The 14126-nt window shown below is 45.6% G+C and overlaps 1 protein-coding gene across 2 annotated transcripts in view; it reads right to left on the bottom strand.

Moving 5' to 3' along the window:
- LOC137654632 (uncharacterized) overlaps positions 1-14126 on the bottom strand; it is a 137929-nt gene that overhangs the window by 97295 nt on the left and 26508 nt on the right. For both annotated transcript variants that reach the window (XM_068388433.1, XM_068388432.1), the window contains exons 5-7: positions 13975-14126; positions 13506-13658; positions 12922-13118 (exon numbers count right to left, since the gene is read on the bottom strand). The exon at positions 13975-14126 is cut by the window's right edge and continues 30 nt beyond it. In XM_068388433.1, coding sequence (XP_068244534.1) covers positions 12922-13118; positions 13506-13658; positions 13975-14126 — 502 coding nt within the window. The remainder of the gene's footprint in view (positions 1-12921; positions 13119-13505; positions 13659-13974) is intronic.

Below are 14126 nucleotides of genomic sequence, written 5' to 3' on the forward strand. Positions count from 1 at the left end.
CTGCTTGACAGTCTGTGAACTGTCAAAAACTGAACTGTCAACCACAACAGGAGCGTGAGGACATACAGCACTGGTGTATAAGTAGCAGACCAGAAGGCAACATCATGTAACTGTATGACAGTCTGTGAGTTGGCAACAACCAAAGTTGTGTGGGGAAGCCTCAACTCCTGACTGACTAGTTTGCTGCTGGCGAGTGGCGGTAACCACAGTGTGTTGCGGAGGCTGACACACCGTGTCAAAACACGGCAGCTTGTGGTAGCTCACGCACGGCAACGGAGTGCTCTGTGTGTGGGAGTCATCAAACATCTGGCAGGGTTGACTGTGCATGGGTGGAGGAGCTCTCACAACAAGAGTGTGAGAGCAGGAAGCCATGCCGGGCGCACAACCGTGGGAGGTGTAGGCCCACGGGTGCATCGTCAACCTTCTCCGCAGTCGGAGTGTGGGAGCTGGCAACAACAAAAGCAGAGTGCTGGTGCGTGGGAGGGGCTGCGGTGGGTTGAGGAGCATGCGGTATGGTATGCGGAGCATGCTGTAAGGTATGCGGCTCATGCTGCATGGTATGCGGAGCATGCTGTAAGGTATGCAGAGCATGCTGCATGGGCTGCGGAGAATGCCGCATAGTGCTGGAACCCGGCAGCTCTACAGAACCTTCCCACTGCTGATGCGGTAGCTCACGCATGTTAGCAGATGGTGCAGCAAGAACATGCGTCTGGCAGGGTGGACTGCGCATCGGTGGTGGAGCTCTCACAGGTGGAGGGTGGGAGCAGGCAGCCGCAGTATCTGCTGAGCGCACAACCTCGGCGGGTTGTAGGTTAACAGGTGCATTGTCAACCTTCCAGCACGATACTCCTGCATGAAGGAGCAAGCTGAGACTGTATAGTCTGCAGCATGGACCACTAGGGTCTATGAAAGACAACAACAAACGGAGCTACTGTCCGTTGTGACTGAGGGTCTAAAACAGCTGGTGCGGCAACAGACGGAGTTACTGCCTGTTGCGGTACCACCTTGCCTCTCTTGGAAGGTGTGCAGTTGTCGTACTGCAGCGAGTCCGAACTGACCCAGTGGCTACACCTAGGCCGTTGGACTTGCGCGGAAGGGACCGACTTGCACTTAAAAGCTGCAAGATTTGGTCCATGGTTTCTGCGAGAAACCTCTTCCGCAGACGAGGAATAAATGGGCTCTCTCGTCTGTGTGGGTGGGGTGATCACGTCGGCAACGTGTGTAGATACACCCGAAACCACGGAGGGAAACGTCTGTTCGTCGATCAAGGCCTGTGGAACCCATAAGTCCTTCGACATTACTTCTCCCCTGGGCTTGGGAGCTTGTAAGAGGTATCGGACTAGGTGAACAACTGGCACGAACAGACGAACCCTCGAACGCAACACTGTAACACTTTGCGCATATCACTTTATCACTTTTGATTTTCTGTTTGCACTTATTTCACTGAACTCGAAACTTTAAGTGGTTTGTACCTGAAACACGCAATCCTATCCTTCATTAAAAGGTAGTAATTGCGAAAACAGTATTACAATGTAACAGAAAAACATAATGAAAGATAAAAAATTCAGTGGCTGGAAAAGAGACTAAACACTAGATCAAATAAACTACGTTTAAAATCTCTCACCGCATAAAGCCTGGGAACAAGAATAAAACTCTAGAAACGTTTTACCTTCTTCCCCTATAGCGACTAGGGAGAAGAGCAAAAAACGAGAACAACGTTACCCGCTTGAACGAAACGTTTATCCTCCTCTCTCTCCCTCCGTCTCTATCTCTCTCTCTCTCTCTCTTGACTTAGAACCTGAGAGATGAGCCCAATTATATATATCGTTAAAACATATTATTTGTTAAAGGAAAAAAACTGAAAGGTTTCCCAAATAAAAAGTTCCTTTATTAGAATTAAAACCATTTAAGCTAAGAAAGAATGAACGAAACGCTAGAATCGGTTTACTCTTACTGCAACGTGAAACCGTGAAATACTCTCTCTCTATCGTAACGATAGAGCGCAAGTTGAATGTTCTGAACGTCAACAACTGCGGAGACTAAACAAAACGTTAGTTCAACTTTGAAAACAGTACGAGACTATCAAAGAAATTCTTTCAAAAACATTAAAATTAAAATAGCATAAATTCTTAACAGGAAAAACGATATGACGGGCTCAATGTTAATTAACTTAGGTTCCAAGTAAGGACCGCCTACTATTAGGAAGGGTCGCATATAAACAAACATAAAAATTAATTTTTATAAGTTTATAATAAATGGAAAGTTAATCGAAGAGGCCTATAAATGGCGGAGAGATATAAAATAAATCTATAACTTTGTTAAGCAAAATTACCAAAAACCTAAACACACTTCCGTCTAAGGGAAGGGTCGGCCATTTAAAAGTGAAAGAGAGTCCATACTCTCTTCGTCACCATAAAAAAATCTATCCAAAACGAGTTCAAGTTTTGAAATGAAGATAAAACCCCTGCATAGCGAAAGCTCAAAACTGGAATAGTGTACTTCACCAAAAAGTTGTGAAAACAAATCCAGTTAGGGACGGCGTATTAGTAGGTCTTGCCGGAGGCACGACAGAGGAAAAATTGAGTTCTTGTTGACAAGAAGTACTTGAGTACCTACTCACAGATGGCGCTGTTGTGTACACCCCCACCTGTATAGCGATCGCTGGCGTATCCCGACCGTAGATTTCTGTCGGGCAACAGAGTTGACAGCTACATGATCATCGGGTAAGATTAATATTGAAAATTCAATATTTCATATACGTTAATATCCAGCCGTAATTCATTCATTGGTTCCAAGAGATATGGCATAAGTCTACAGGTATTTTCTATGCAGGTCAGATTTTCACATATGTTATTTTCATTAATAAAATAAATTTTTGAATATACTTACCCGATGATCATGTAGCTGTCAACTCCGTTGCCCGACAGAAATCTACGGTCGGGATACGCCAGCGATCGCTATACAGGTGGGGGTGTACTCACCAGCGCCATCTGTGGTCAGGTACTCAAGTACTTCTTGTCAACAAGACCTCAATTTTCTCCTCGGTCCACTGGTTCTCTATGGGGAGGAAGGGCGGGTCCTTTAAATCATGATCATCGGGTAAGTATATTCAAAAATTTATTTTATTAATGAAAATAACATTTTTCAATATTAATCTTACCCGATGATCATGTAGCTGATTCACACCCAGGGTGGTGGGTGGAGACCAGTATACATGTTAACAAAGAAGCTAAGTATCCCGTATTTCATTTTTATTAGTTATTCAAAATAACAATATAAAATAAATAAGTACCTGGTAAGGAAGTCGACTTGAACCATTACTCTGCCTTCAATAAGTACGTCTTCCTTACTGAGCGTAGCGGTCCTCTTAGGATGCTGAACAACTCTTAGGTGCTGAAGTATAAAGGGCTGCAACCCATACTAAAGGACCTCATCACACCCTCTAACCTAGGCGCTTCTCAAGAAAGAATTGACCACCCGCCAAATCAACCAGGATGCGGAAGGCTTCTTAGCCGACCGTACAACCCAAAAACAACAATAAAAGTAATCAAGAGAAAGGTTAAAAAGGTTATGGGATTATGGGAATGTAGTGGCTGAGCCCTCACCTACTACTGCACTCGCTGCTACGGATGGTCCCAGGGTGTAGCAGTTCTCGTAAAGAGACTGGACATCTTTGAGATAGAATGATGCGAACACTGACTTGCTTCTCCAATAGGTTGCATCCATAACACTCTGCAGAGAACGGTTCTGTTTGAAGGCCACTGAAGTAGCCACAGCTCTCACTTCATGTGTCCTTACCTACAGCAAAGCAAGGTCTTCTTCCTTCATATGAGAATGAGCTTCTCTAATCAGAAGCCTGATGTAGTAAGAAACTGCGTTCTTAGACATTGGTAGCGAAGGCTTCTTAACAGCACACCATAAGGCTTCTGATTGTCCTCGTAAGGGTTTTGACCTTTTCAGATAGTACCCAAGAGCTCTGACTGGGCAAAGTACTCTCTCCAGCTCGTTACCCACCAAGTTGGATAGGCTAGGGATCTCGAACGATTTAGGCCAAGGACGTGAAGGAAGCTCGTTTTTAGCCAAAAAACCGAGCTGCAAGGAACATGTAGCCGTTTCCGATGTGAAACCTATGTTCCTGCTGAAGGCGTGGATCTCACTTACTCCTTTAGCTGTTGCTAGGCATACGAGGAAAAGAGTTTTTAATGTGAGGTCCTTGAAAGAGGCTGATTGGAGCGGTTCAAATCTAGATGACATCAGGAACCTTAGGACCACGTCTAGATTCCAGCCTGGAGTGGATAACCGACGTTCCTTAGAGGTCTCAAAAGACCTAAGGATGTCCTGTAGATCTTTGTTGGAGGAAAGATCCAAGCCTCTGTGGCGGAAAACCGCTGCCAACATACTTCTGTAACCCTTGATCGTAGGAGCTGATAGGGATCTAACGTTTCTTAGATGTAACAGGAAGTCAGCAATCTGGGTTACAGTGGTACTGGTTGAGGAAACTGCATTGGCCTTGCACCAGCTTCGGAAGACTTCCCATTTAGATTGATAGACTCTGAGAGTGGATGTCCTCCTTGCTCTGGCAATCGCTCTGGCTGCCTCCTTCGAAAAGCCTCTAGCTCTTGAGAGTCTTTCGATAGTCTGAAGGCAGTCAGACGAAGAGCGTGGAGGCTTAGGTGTACCTTCTTTACGTGAGGTTGACGCAGAAGGTCCACTCTTAGAGGGAGCGTCCTGGGAACGTCGACCAGCCATTGCAGTACCTCTGTGAACCATTCTCTCGCGGGCCAGAGGGGAGCAACCAACGTCAGCCGTGTCCCTTTGTGAGAGGCGAATTTCTGAAGTACCCTGTTGACAATCTTGAACGGCGGGAATGCATACAGGTCGAGATGGGACCAATCCAGCAGAAAGGCATCCACGTGAACTGCTGCCGGGTCTGGAATCGGAGAACAATACAATGGGAGCCTCTTGGTCATCGAGGTAGCGAACAGATCTATGGTTGGCTGACCCCACAGGGACCAAAGTCTGCTGCAAACATTCTTGTGAAGGGTCCACTCTGTGGGGATGACCTGACCCTTCCGGCTGAGGCGATCTGCCATGACATTCATATCGCCCTGAATGAACCTCGTTACCAGCGTGAGCCTTCGATCTTTTGACCAAATGAGGAGGTCCCTTGCGATCTCGAACAACTTCCTCGAATGAGTCCCCCCCTGCTTGGAGATGTAAGCCAAGGCTGTGGTGTTGTCGGAGTTCACCTCCACCACCTTGTTTAGCTGGAGGGACTTGAAGTTCATTAAGGCCAGATGAACCGCCAACAACTCCTTGCAATTGATGTGAAGTGTCCTTTGCTCCTGATTCCATATTCCCGAGCATTCCTGTCCGTCCAATGTCGCACCCCAGCCCGAGTCTGATGCGTCCGAGAAGAGACGGTGGTCGGGGGTCTGAACAGCCAACAAAAGACCTTCCTTGAGAAGAATGCTGTTCTTCCACCACGTTAGAGTAGACCTCATCTCTTTGGAAACAGGAATTGAGACCGTCTCTAGCGTCATGTCCTTGATCCAGTGAGCAGCCAGATGATACTGAAGGGGGCGGAGGTGGAGTCTCCCTAACTCGATGAACAGGGCCAGCGATGAAAGTGTCCCTGTTAGACTCATCCACTGCCTTACTGAGCATCGGTTCCTTCTTAGCATGCTCAGGATGCACTCTAGGGCTTGGTTGATCCTTGGGGCCGACGGAAAAGCCCGAAAAGCTCGACTCTGAATCTCCATACCCAGGTAAACAATGGTCTGGGATGGGACGAGCTGGGACTTCTCTAAATTGACCAGGAGGCCCAGTTCCTTGGTCAGATCCATAGTCCATCTGAGATTCTCCAGACAGCGACGACTTGTGGGAGCTCTTAAAAGCCAGTCGTCTAAATAGAGGGAGGCTCTGATGTCTGCCAAGTGAAGGAATTTCGCAATATTCCTCATCAGTCGCGTAAACACAAGAGGTGCCGTGCTTAGGCCAAAGCACAGGGCTTGGAACTGGTACACAACCTTTCCAAAGACGAATCTCAGGAAAGGTTGGGAGTCTGGATGGATGGGGACGTGAAAGTATGCGTCTTTCAGGTCTAACGAGACCATCCAGTCCTCCTGCCTGACCGCTGCTAGGACCGATTTCGTCGTCTCCATCGTGAACGTCTGCTTGGTGACATAAGCATTGAGCGCACTGACGTCCAGCACCGGTCTCCAACCTCCTGTCTTCTTGGCTACCAGGAAGAGACGGTTGTAAAAGCCCGGGGATTGATGGTCCCGGACTATGACCACTGCCTCCTTCTGTAGCAAGAGCGACACCTCTTGTTGCAACGCTAGCCTCTTGTCCTTCTCCTTGTAGTTGGGAGAGAGGTTGATGGGAGATGTAGTTAGAGGGGGATTGAGGCAGAACGGAATTCTGTATCCCTCCTTCAGCCACTTCACAGACTGAGCGTCTGCACCTCTGCTCTCCCAAGCTTGCCAGAAGGTCTTGAGTCTGGCTCCTACAGCTGTCTGGAGAGGAAGGAAGTCAAAACTTGCCTCTTGCGGACTTGGAACCCTTCTTGGACTTGCCACGGTGACTGTCTGCACGGGTACCTCCTCTGCTGGAGGTTCTGCCACGAAAGGGCGGGATGAACCTAGAAGCAGGTGTATCAACTGCTAAGGGGCGGACGGGTCTAGGCACGGAAGGTAAGGTTTTAGCCTTACATGCAGAAGAAGCCATGAGGTCATGCGTATCCTTCTGGATAAGAGAGGCAGCCATCCCCTTAATTAACTCCTCCGGAAACAGACACTTGGAGAGAGGAGCAAACAGCAACTCTGACTTCTGGCAAGGGGTGATACCAGCAGATAAGAAGGAGCACAGATGTTCTCTCTTCTTGAGGACCCCTGATACATAAGAAGCCGCAAGCTCGCCAGACCCATCCCGTATTGCCTTGTCCATGCTGGACATGATCAGCATGGCCGAGTCCTTGTCAGAAGGGGAAGTCTTCCTGCTTAAGGCTCCCAAACACCAATCGAGGAAGTTGAATATCTCGAAGGCACGAAAGACTCCCTTCATCATATGATCAAGATCTGAAAAGGACCAGCAGATCTTCGAACGTCTCATAGCCAACCTGCGGGGAGAGTCAACCAGACTTGAGAAGTCGGCCTGGGCAGAGGCAGGAACCCCCAAGCCAGGTTCCTCTCCCGTGGCATACCAGACGCTCGACTTAGAAGCCAGCTTGGGAGGAGGAAACACAAAAGAGGTCCTTCCCAGTTGCCTCTTAGAAAGCAACCAATCCCCCATAACCCTCAAAGCTCTCCTTGATGATCTGGCGAGAACAAGCTTAGTGAAGGCAGGAGCAGTAGACTGCATGCCCAGAGCAAACTCGGAAGGAGGAGAACGAGGGGTAGCAGAAACAAAGTGTTCAGGGTACAATTCTCTGAACAAAGCAAGGACTTTGCGGAAGTCTAAGGAGGGTGGTGAAGACTTGCGTCCTTCAACATCAGAGTGAGGATCATCCAGATGAGCAGCTTCATCCTCCGAAACCTCCTCACCCGACAGTTGAGTTGTAAGAGGCAAAGGCAGAGCAGCAGGCTGAACGGCTGAATCCTGCAGAACGGGTGCATGCGTACCTGCGGATCCATCATCATGCCTCTGCTGGACAGACTGTGAGCTGACAACAACAAAAGCAGAGGGCCGGTGTGTGGGAGGGTCTGCGGTGGGCTGAGGAGCATGCGGTGTGGTATGCAGAACATGCTGTAAGGCATGCGGCTCATGCTGCACGGCATGCGGCTCATGCTGCATGGTATGCGGCTCATGCTGCATGGTATGCGGCTCATGCTGCATGGGATGAGGCTCATGCTGCATGGTATGAGGCTCATGCTGCATGGTATGCGGCTCATGCTGCATGGTATGCGGAGCATGCTGTAAGGTCTGCAGAGCATGCTGCATGGGCTGAGGAGAATACCGCATAGTGCTGGAACCCGGCAACTCCCGAAGCGGCAGCTCACGCATGTAAGCAGAAGGTGCAGCAAGAACATGCGTCTGGCAGTGAGGACTGCGCAACGGTGGAGGAGCTCTCACAGGAGGAGGGGTGTTAACCTTCTCTGCATGATACTCCTGCATAAAAGCCGCAAGCTGAGACTGCATAGTCTGCAGCATGGACCACTTAGGGTCTACTGTGGTTGGAGCAACAACAGACGGAGCAGAGGCCTGTTGAGGAACCACTCTACCTCTCTTGGGAGGTGTGCAGTCATCAGATGACTGTGGCGAGTCCGAACTGACCCAGTGGCTACACCTGGGCCGTTGGACTAGCTCGGAAGGGACCTTACGTTTGAGGGGTCGTGAGACCCTGGTCCACCGTTTCCTCCTGGAAACCTCTTCCACAGACGAGGAATGTAAGGGCTCATTCGTCTGGGAGTGGAAGGGACGATCCTTAGCAGATGCGTCCGCAACCACTGAGGATACATCCGTGCGCCGATCAAGGCCTGCCGAACCCTTTGGTCCTTCGACATTGCTTCTCCCCTGGGCTTGGGAGCTTGCAAGAGGTCCCAGACTGGGAGGACGACTGGCACGCACAGATGTATCCTCATGCGCAACACTGACACTGACACTATGCACAGCACTAGCACTAACACTTCCCACTGCACTCTTCGCTTTCAGCTCCTTGACATCTGCCAAGAGCTGATTGCGGTCACTAACCAACGACTCCACTTTATCACCGAGAGCCTGAATGGCACGCAACATATCAGCCATTGCAGGCTGAGCACTCGTAGCAGGTTCGGGAGTCACCACCACAGGGGAAGGAAAAGGTTGAGGGGCATGGGGAGAGGAAAAATCCACAGAGCGAGAAGAACTCCTCCTATCTCTCTCCTTCTCTAACCTACGAGTATATCTGAGGAATTCATTAAAATCGAATTCCGAAAGCCCAGCACATTCCCCACATCGATCTTCCAATTGACAGGATTTTCCCCTACAATTGGAACATACGGTGTGAGGATCAACAGAGGCCTTCGGAAGACGCCTATTACAAGTCCTAACACTACATCGCCTGTATTTAGGAACTTGGGAATGGTCAGACATCTTGAATTTTAGAAGTAGTCAAGGGGGAATTCCAAGTAAAGCAAAGATCGTTAACCAATGAATCAAATTAATACCAAAAGCTTGCTAAGCTAAGGCTAAAGCTTCCTGTACAGCGAAGGCTAAAATTTCAGAGCAAATACTTCACCAAATCGTGAACAAAAGACTCCAAAATCAACAGCGTATCCATGTAGGTCTTGCCGGTGGCACGACAGAGGAAAAATTGAGGTCTTGTTGACAAGAAGTACTTGAGTACCTGACCACAGATGGCGCTGGTGAGTACACCCCCACCTGTATAGCGATCGCTGGCGTATCCCGACCGTAGATTTCTGTCGGGCAACAGAGTTGACAGCTACATGATCATCGGGTAAGATTAATATTGAAAAAAAGTCTCTTATATGGTACAGTACATTCCACATACACATACTGAATATAAAAAGTACTTACAACCTGCATTCATTTTATAAAAACCACATAATACTTATATAAATAACATTTCATATGAAGTACAGTATAGTACAGTATTTGATTGATATTTTATGACTTGAGAGACTGATGTAAGGTGGGGTAAAACAACGTAACTTTAATTTATTATTGTATTCGTTATTTAAGGAAAGCAACATAAAACTGGAACTGACGTATGTTAAACAGATGCATGGTACTGTATTTCAGATGCTATAATTTAGAATGAGATGAAGGTAGTTACTGGTGACTGACAGTCCCTATAACCAAGCTATTTGGTTTAAAATCCCATTTCAAAACCCATGGATCTGTGGAGGTACAAAAGTAATGAATCCTGTCAACCTCATAATAACCTGAAATAAAATGTGTTGGGCTTCTCTCGGGGTGCAAGGCAGTCAAAGAGGAACAATATCCATACATGATGTGATATCTGAAATGTATGGTTAATTAAAAGAAATGGGTTGCATGCATTCTATCCATCCTTTCCCTTGTAAGGAGAATAGGGGAGATACTTCTACACTGTACTTAAATGCAAAGAAAAGTGGCTTGGTATGGCAGCTTACCTGCATCATCATCAGATCCAGGATAAACCGCCATGACCCCTTAACCTCAAGGAATGGTGAAGAAACATAAAAAAGGCCAGACATTCTTACCTCTTATCCCAGAGTTATGTAACATCTTAAACAAGATGCTTATTGTACTGTGAAGGAGCTAGGTTTGTTACACAACCTGCTGAGCAGTTACCACTGGATAGAGAGAAAATGTGTAAGGATTTGTGGGTTACTCCTGCAGATATTTGGCCGTGATGGTTGTCTGGTGTTTCCAGACAAAAGCCTTCAAAACTTGTACTACAGAAAGGTTCTTCCTATAGGTTCAAGTTGACACTAGCCCTCAGACTTCATGAGCTTCTGCTTGAAGGGCTTCCTCTGGATACTCAGCTTACCTCATGGCTTCCTAAAGCCAGAGATATACTGTATGGTGTTCTAGGAGATGTTTTTTAACCTGGCTGTGCTAAGGAAAAAGTTTTAGTGTTGTATGAAGGGATGAGTCCACTTCAAGTAGTGCCGTGGTGCCCTCACAGGACAAAGAAGCAGGTCTCCCATATCACTGGTTGCATTTCTATAGGAGATGGAAAAGGACTCGGACCTAGGATCATGAGTGGAAGAGTTCTGTCTCTTTGCAATAAACTCTTGAATGAAAATGAAAGAGATCTTCCTCCATCTGTAAGTATGACTGATGACATATGACACTGACATGTAGTTTGCCTACTCAAAGGAAAGGAGAAACACAGTATTAAAAACCAGATCCTTTATATGACACTTGCCTCAAAGGTTTATACAGGGTCCCCCAGAGGGACCTCATAACTCGGGTAACATTCCATGCATGTGGCTTGAGTTCTCTAAATGGACTATTATTATTATTATTATTTGAAAAGCTACAAGCCTAGTTGGAAAAGCAGGATGCTATAAGCCCAGGGGCTCCAACAGGGAAAATAGCTCAGTGAGTAAAGGACACAAAGAAAAATAAAATATTTTAAGAGGAGCAACATTGAAATAAATATCTCCAATATAATCTATAAAAACTTTAACAAAACAAGAGGAAGAGAATCAAGATAGAATAGTGTGCCTGAGTGTACCCTTAAGCAAGAGAACTCTAACCCAAGACAGTGGAAGAGTGTGGTACAGAGGCTATGGCACTACCCACGATTAGAGAACAATGGTTTGATTTTGGAGTGTCCTTCACCTAGAAGAGCTGCTTACCATAGCTAAAGGGTCTCTTCTAGCCTTACAAAGAGGAAAGTGGCCACTGAACAATTACAGTACAGTAAGAAGAATTGTTTGGTAATCTCAGTGTTGTCAGGTATATGAGGCAGAGGAGAATATGTAAAGAATAGGCCTGACTATTCAGTGTGTGTGTGTGTGTGTGTGTGTGTGTGTGTGTGTGTGTGTGTGTGTGTGTGTGTGTGTGTGTGTGTGTGTGTAGGCAAGAGGAAAATGAACCGTAACCAGAGAGAAGGATCCAATGTAGTACTGTCTGGCCAGTCAAAAGACCACATAACTCTCTAGCGGTGGTATCTCAACGGGTGGCTGGTGCCCAAGCCAACCTACTACCTATTATATTACTAGATTAGTCAAAAAGCTCCTCATGAGCATCAATAATTCCCATGAAGAGGAAAGGTCAAAGCCCTTCAGTCTAAAGACCTGGCTTAAAACTGACCGATAGCATTTCACCGCTGAGACTAAGAGGACCTTCTCATGACCCTGGTAGAAAAGGAAATCCACTAAAAGTTCCTGAGAGGCTCCAACCAAAAAAGTATCCTTTCTATGACACCAATAACAGAAGATGGCCTACTTTGGTTGGTAGATATTTGCAAAGGATTTACATTGTCAGGCTTTACAAGCGTGGGCTTACTTCTAGGGGAAGGTTGGGGGATATCGCCTACACGGGGGGAAGGTGATAAGCCTGCCTGATCTGAAGCTTACCCCAAGTGCAGATCAGAGTTACCTTTGTTCTTCAGTTTTCCTCCGGAGTACTCAGCTCTAGAGAAAGCCAAAAAAGGCATAGAAGTACAGTACTGTACAAGCACTGGAGGATGAGAAGACAAATCTAGAGGGATTCTTCACTTTTGGGGTGGAAGCCCTGAAGCTGAAGAGTCCCTCTTAGCCTTACTTTCCCTTATCTTTCCATACTCAGACTATTGCAAAGATGGCCATGACCTACACTCATGGAAGGGGGAAGAGTGAGAGGAGTCATATCCACTGCAAAAATGGCACAAAGCATGAAGATCCACATTCTGCTTGCTCATGCCCCGGCTACAATTTTGGCCATGTTTAACAGACAGGCCCACATACCTACACTTTGAGTCTTCATTCAACACACAGTTAATGTGAAAGGAAATAAGAATACAGTACAGTAAATGAATTAGAAAACTCCCAAGATTTTTCAAATGCAGATACCACATACGTGCGGCTCTGCTGCTCAAGTCAAAGTGGCTATTCAGTGTGCTGGCAAGGGGGCAAGGCTTACTTGCCACTCACCAGTAGCTACCTACACCTCATTATAAATTTTAAATGCTGATTTCCAGCTTCCCTTAAATCATACTCCTATCAAAGGATGAGAGTTTGTGTTCATGAAGGGACAACAATTTTACAGATGTCTTTCTAACTTACGGTAATTTAGAAATGGGGCAGGTAAGATATGAATAAGAAAAAATACGTTAATTAGTTGAAAGTGCAGTTACTAGCAACAAGAGTACACTGGACTTGAACAATACAAGAAAACTTCCATTATCATGTAAAGCTATGGGAACTACTTGTAAAGGGTTCTAGTTCACCTTAGCCATGGGTCCAGTTAAAAAAAAAATAGGACAGAAATCTGTAATTCACCTACCGGGAAATTAGGGACCCCTTTTCTTTAACAACTTCTTGCTCACGAATTCCCATAGATCTAAACGCAGTATGAACAGTGTACCAGGATGCTGACAAGATGCTACAATCAGTGGGTCTCCAACGTAAAGACAGTGTGGTGTTCAAGAGAGATGAATCATCAAAAAAACTGAAGGTTATGAGGCATTGCTCTCCACCAGGCTGGAATCAAAATATATATAAAGTCACTATTGTAACAAATTCAATCATTTAAGTTCCCTAACTAATACATAACTCAGTAATTAGTTATCACAAACCCTTTCACTTTATATCATTTACAGTATCGAATTATAAGCATACCATAGGTGAACAAGATTAATGATACAGGATTCTGAATACTGTACAGTACAATTCACTAATTCTGTAATACCAAGTAAAATGCAAACGTCTGAATAACCTCAAAGGTAACACTATTGGAATTTTAATTATAAAACAAAACAGATTGCATTCGTAAACATTAATCTTTGGATAATTTATATCTTAAGAGGACATACACTAGCATTTACCAAAGCAATGTCATATAAATCAATAAACATCAACAATATTTACAGCCTCATTGCAAAAGCAGGATGATATTTCAGTTTCTCTTGATGCCTGACAGGGTAAAAGAACATCACTAGGACATGCGGCCACAGACCACACCCCACACAATAATTCTTGATGTTCATTGCTATTCGCCAAATCTTTCGACCAAACAAAAACCTGAAAAAGAATAAAACATTATATATCATATTCTAGGGCATTTGATATCGTACTAAAAAGAAATTTTTAATAGCATGGTATTATAAGCTTCACTGGTTGTGTTACTTGACTAAAGAACGTAGTGTTACACTTTACTTCTTCCCTAAATGACAGAGAGAGTCTGATTCATATTAAAATCAAAATGGTTTGACACCTGACAATTCTTCAAGCTGACTAAGAGGAAAGGCACAAGGGTGACACTTAAGGGTGGCTCATGTTCTCCAAACGTGAAGGGTTGCATTGAATAATCATTTAAGGAGTTAGACCATTAACCCACCTGACAAGCACCAACCACCACAATAACTTTTGAACAGTCATCAGATGCAAATATCTTTGGACGTTGATGAAGTGGAACGTCACATTTAACACTTTGTTCTCCTCTCTCCCGTAGCTCAACAACATCATGTTCTTCATGATGAGATTGTTTAA

The sequence above is a fragment of the Palaemon carinicauda genome, chromosome 15 (genome assembly GCF_036898095.1).
Source record: "Palaemon carinicauda isolate YSFRI2023 chromosome 15, ASM3689809v2, whole genome shotgun sequence".
Lineage (NCBI taxonomy): Eukaryota > Metazoa > Arthropoda > Malacostraca > Decapoda > Palaemonidae > Palaemon > Palaemon carinicauda.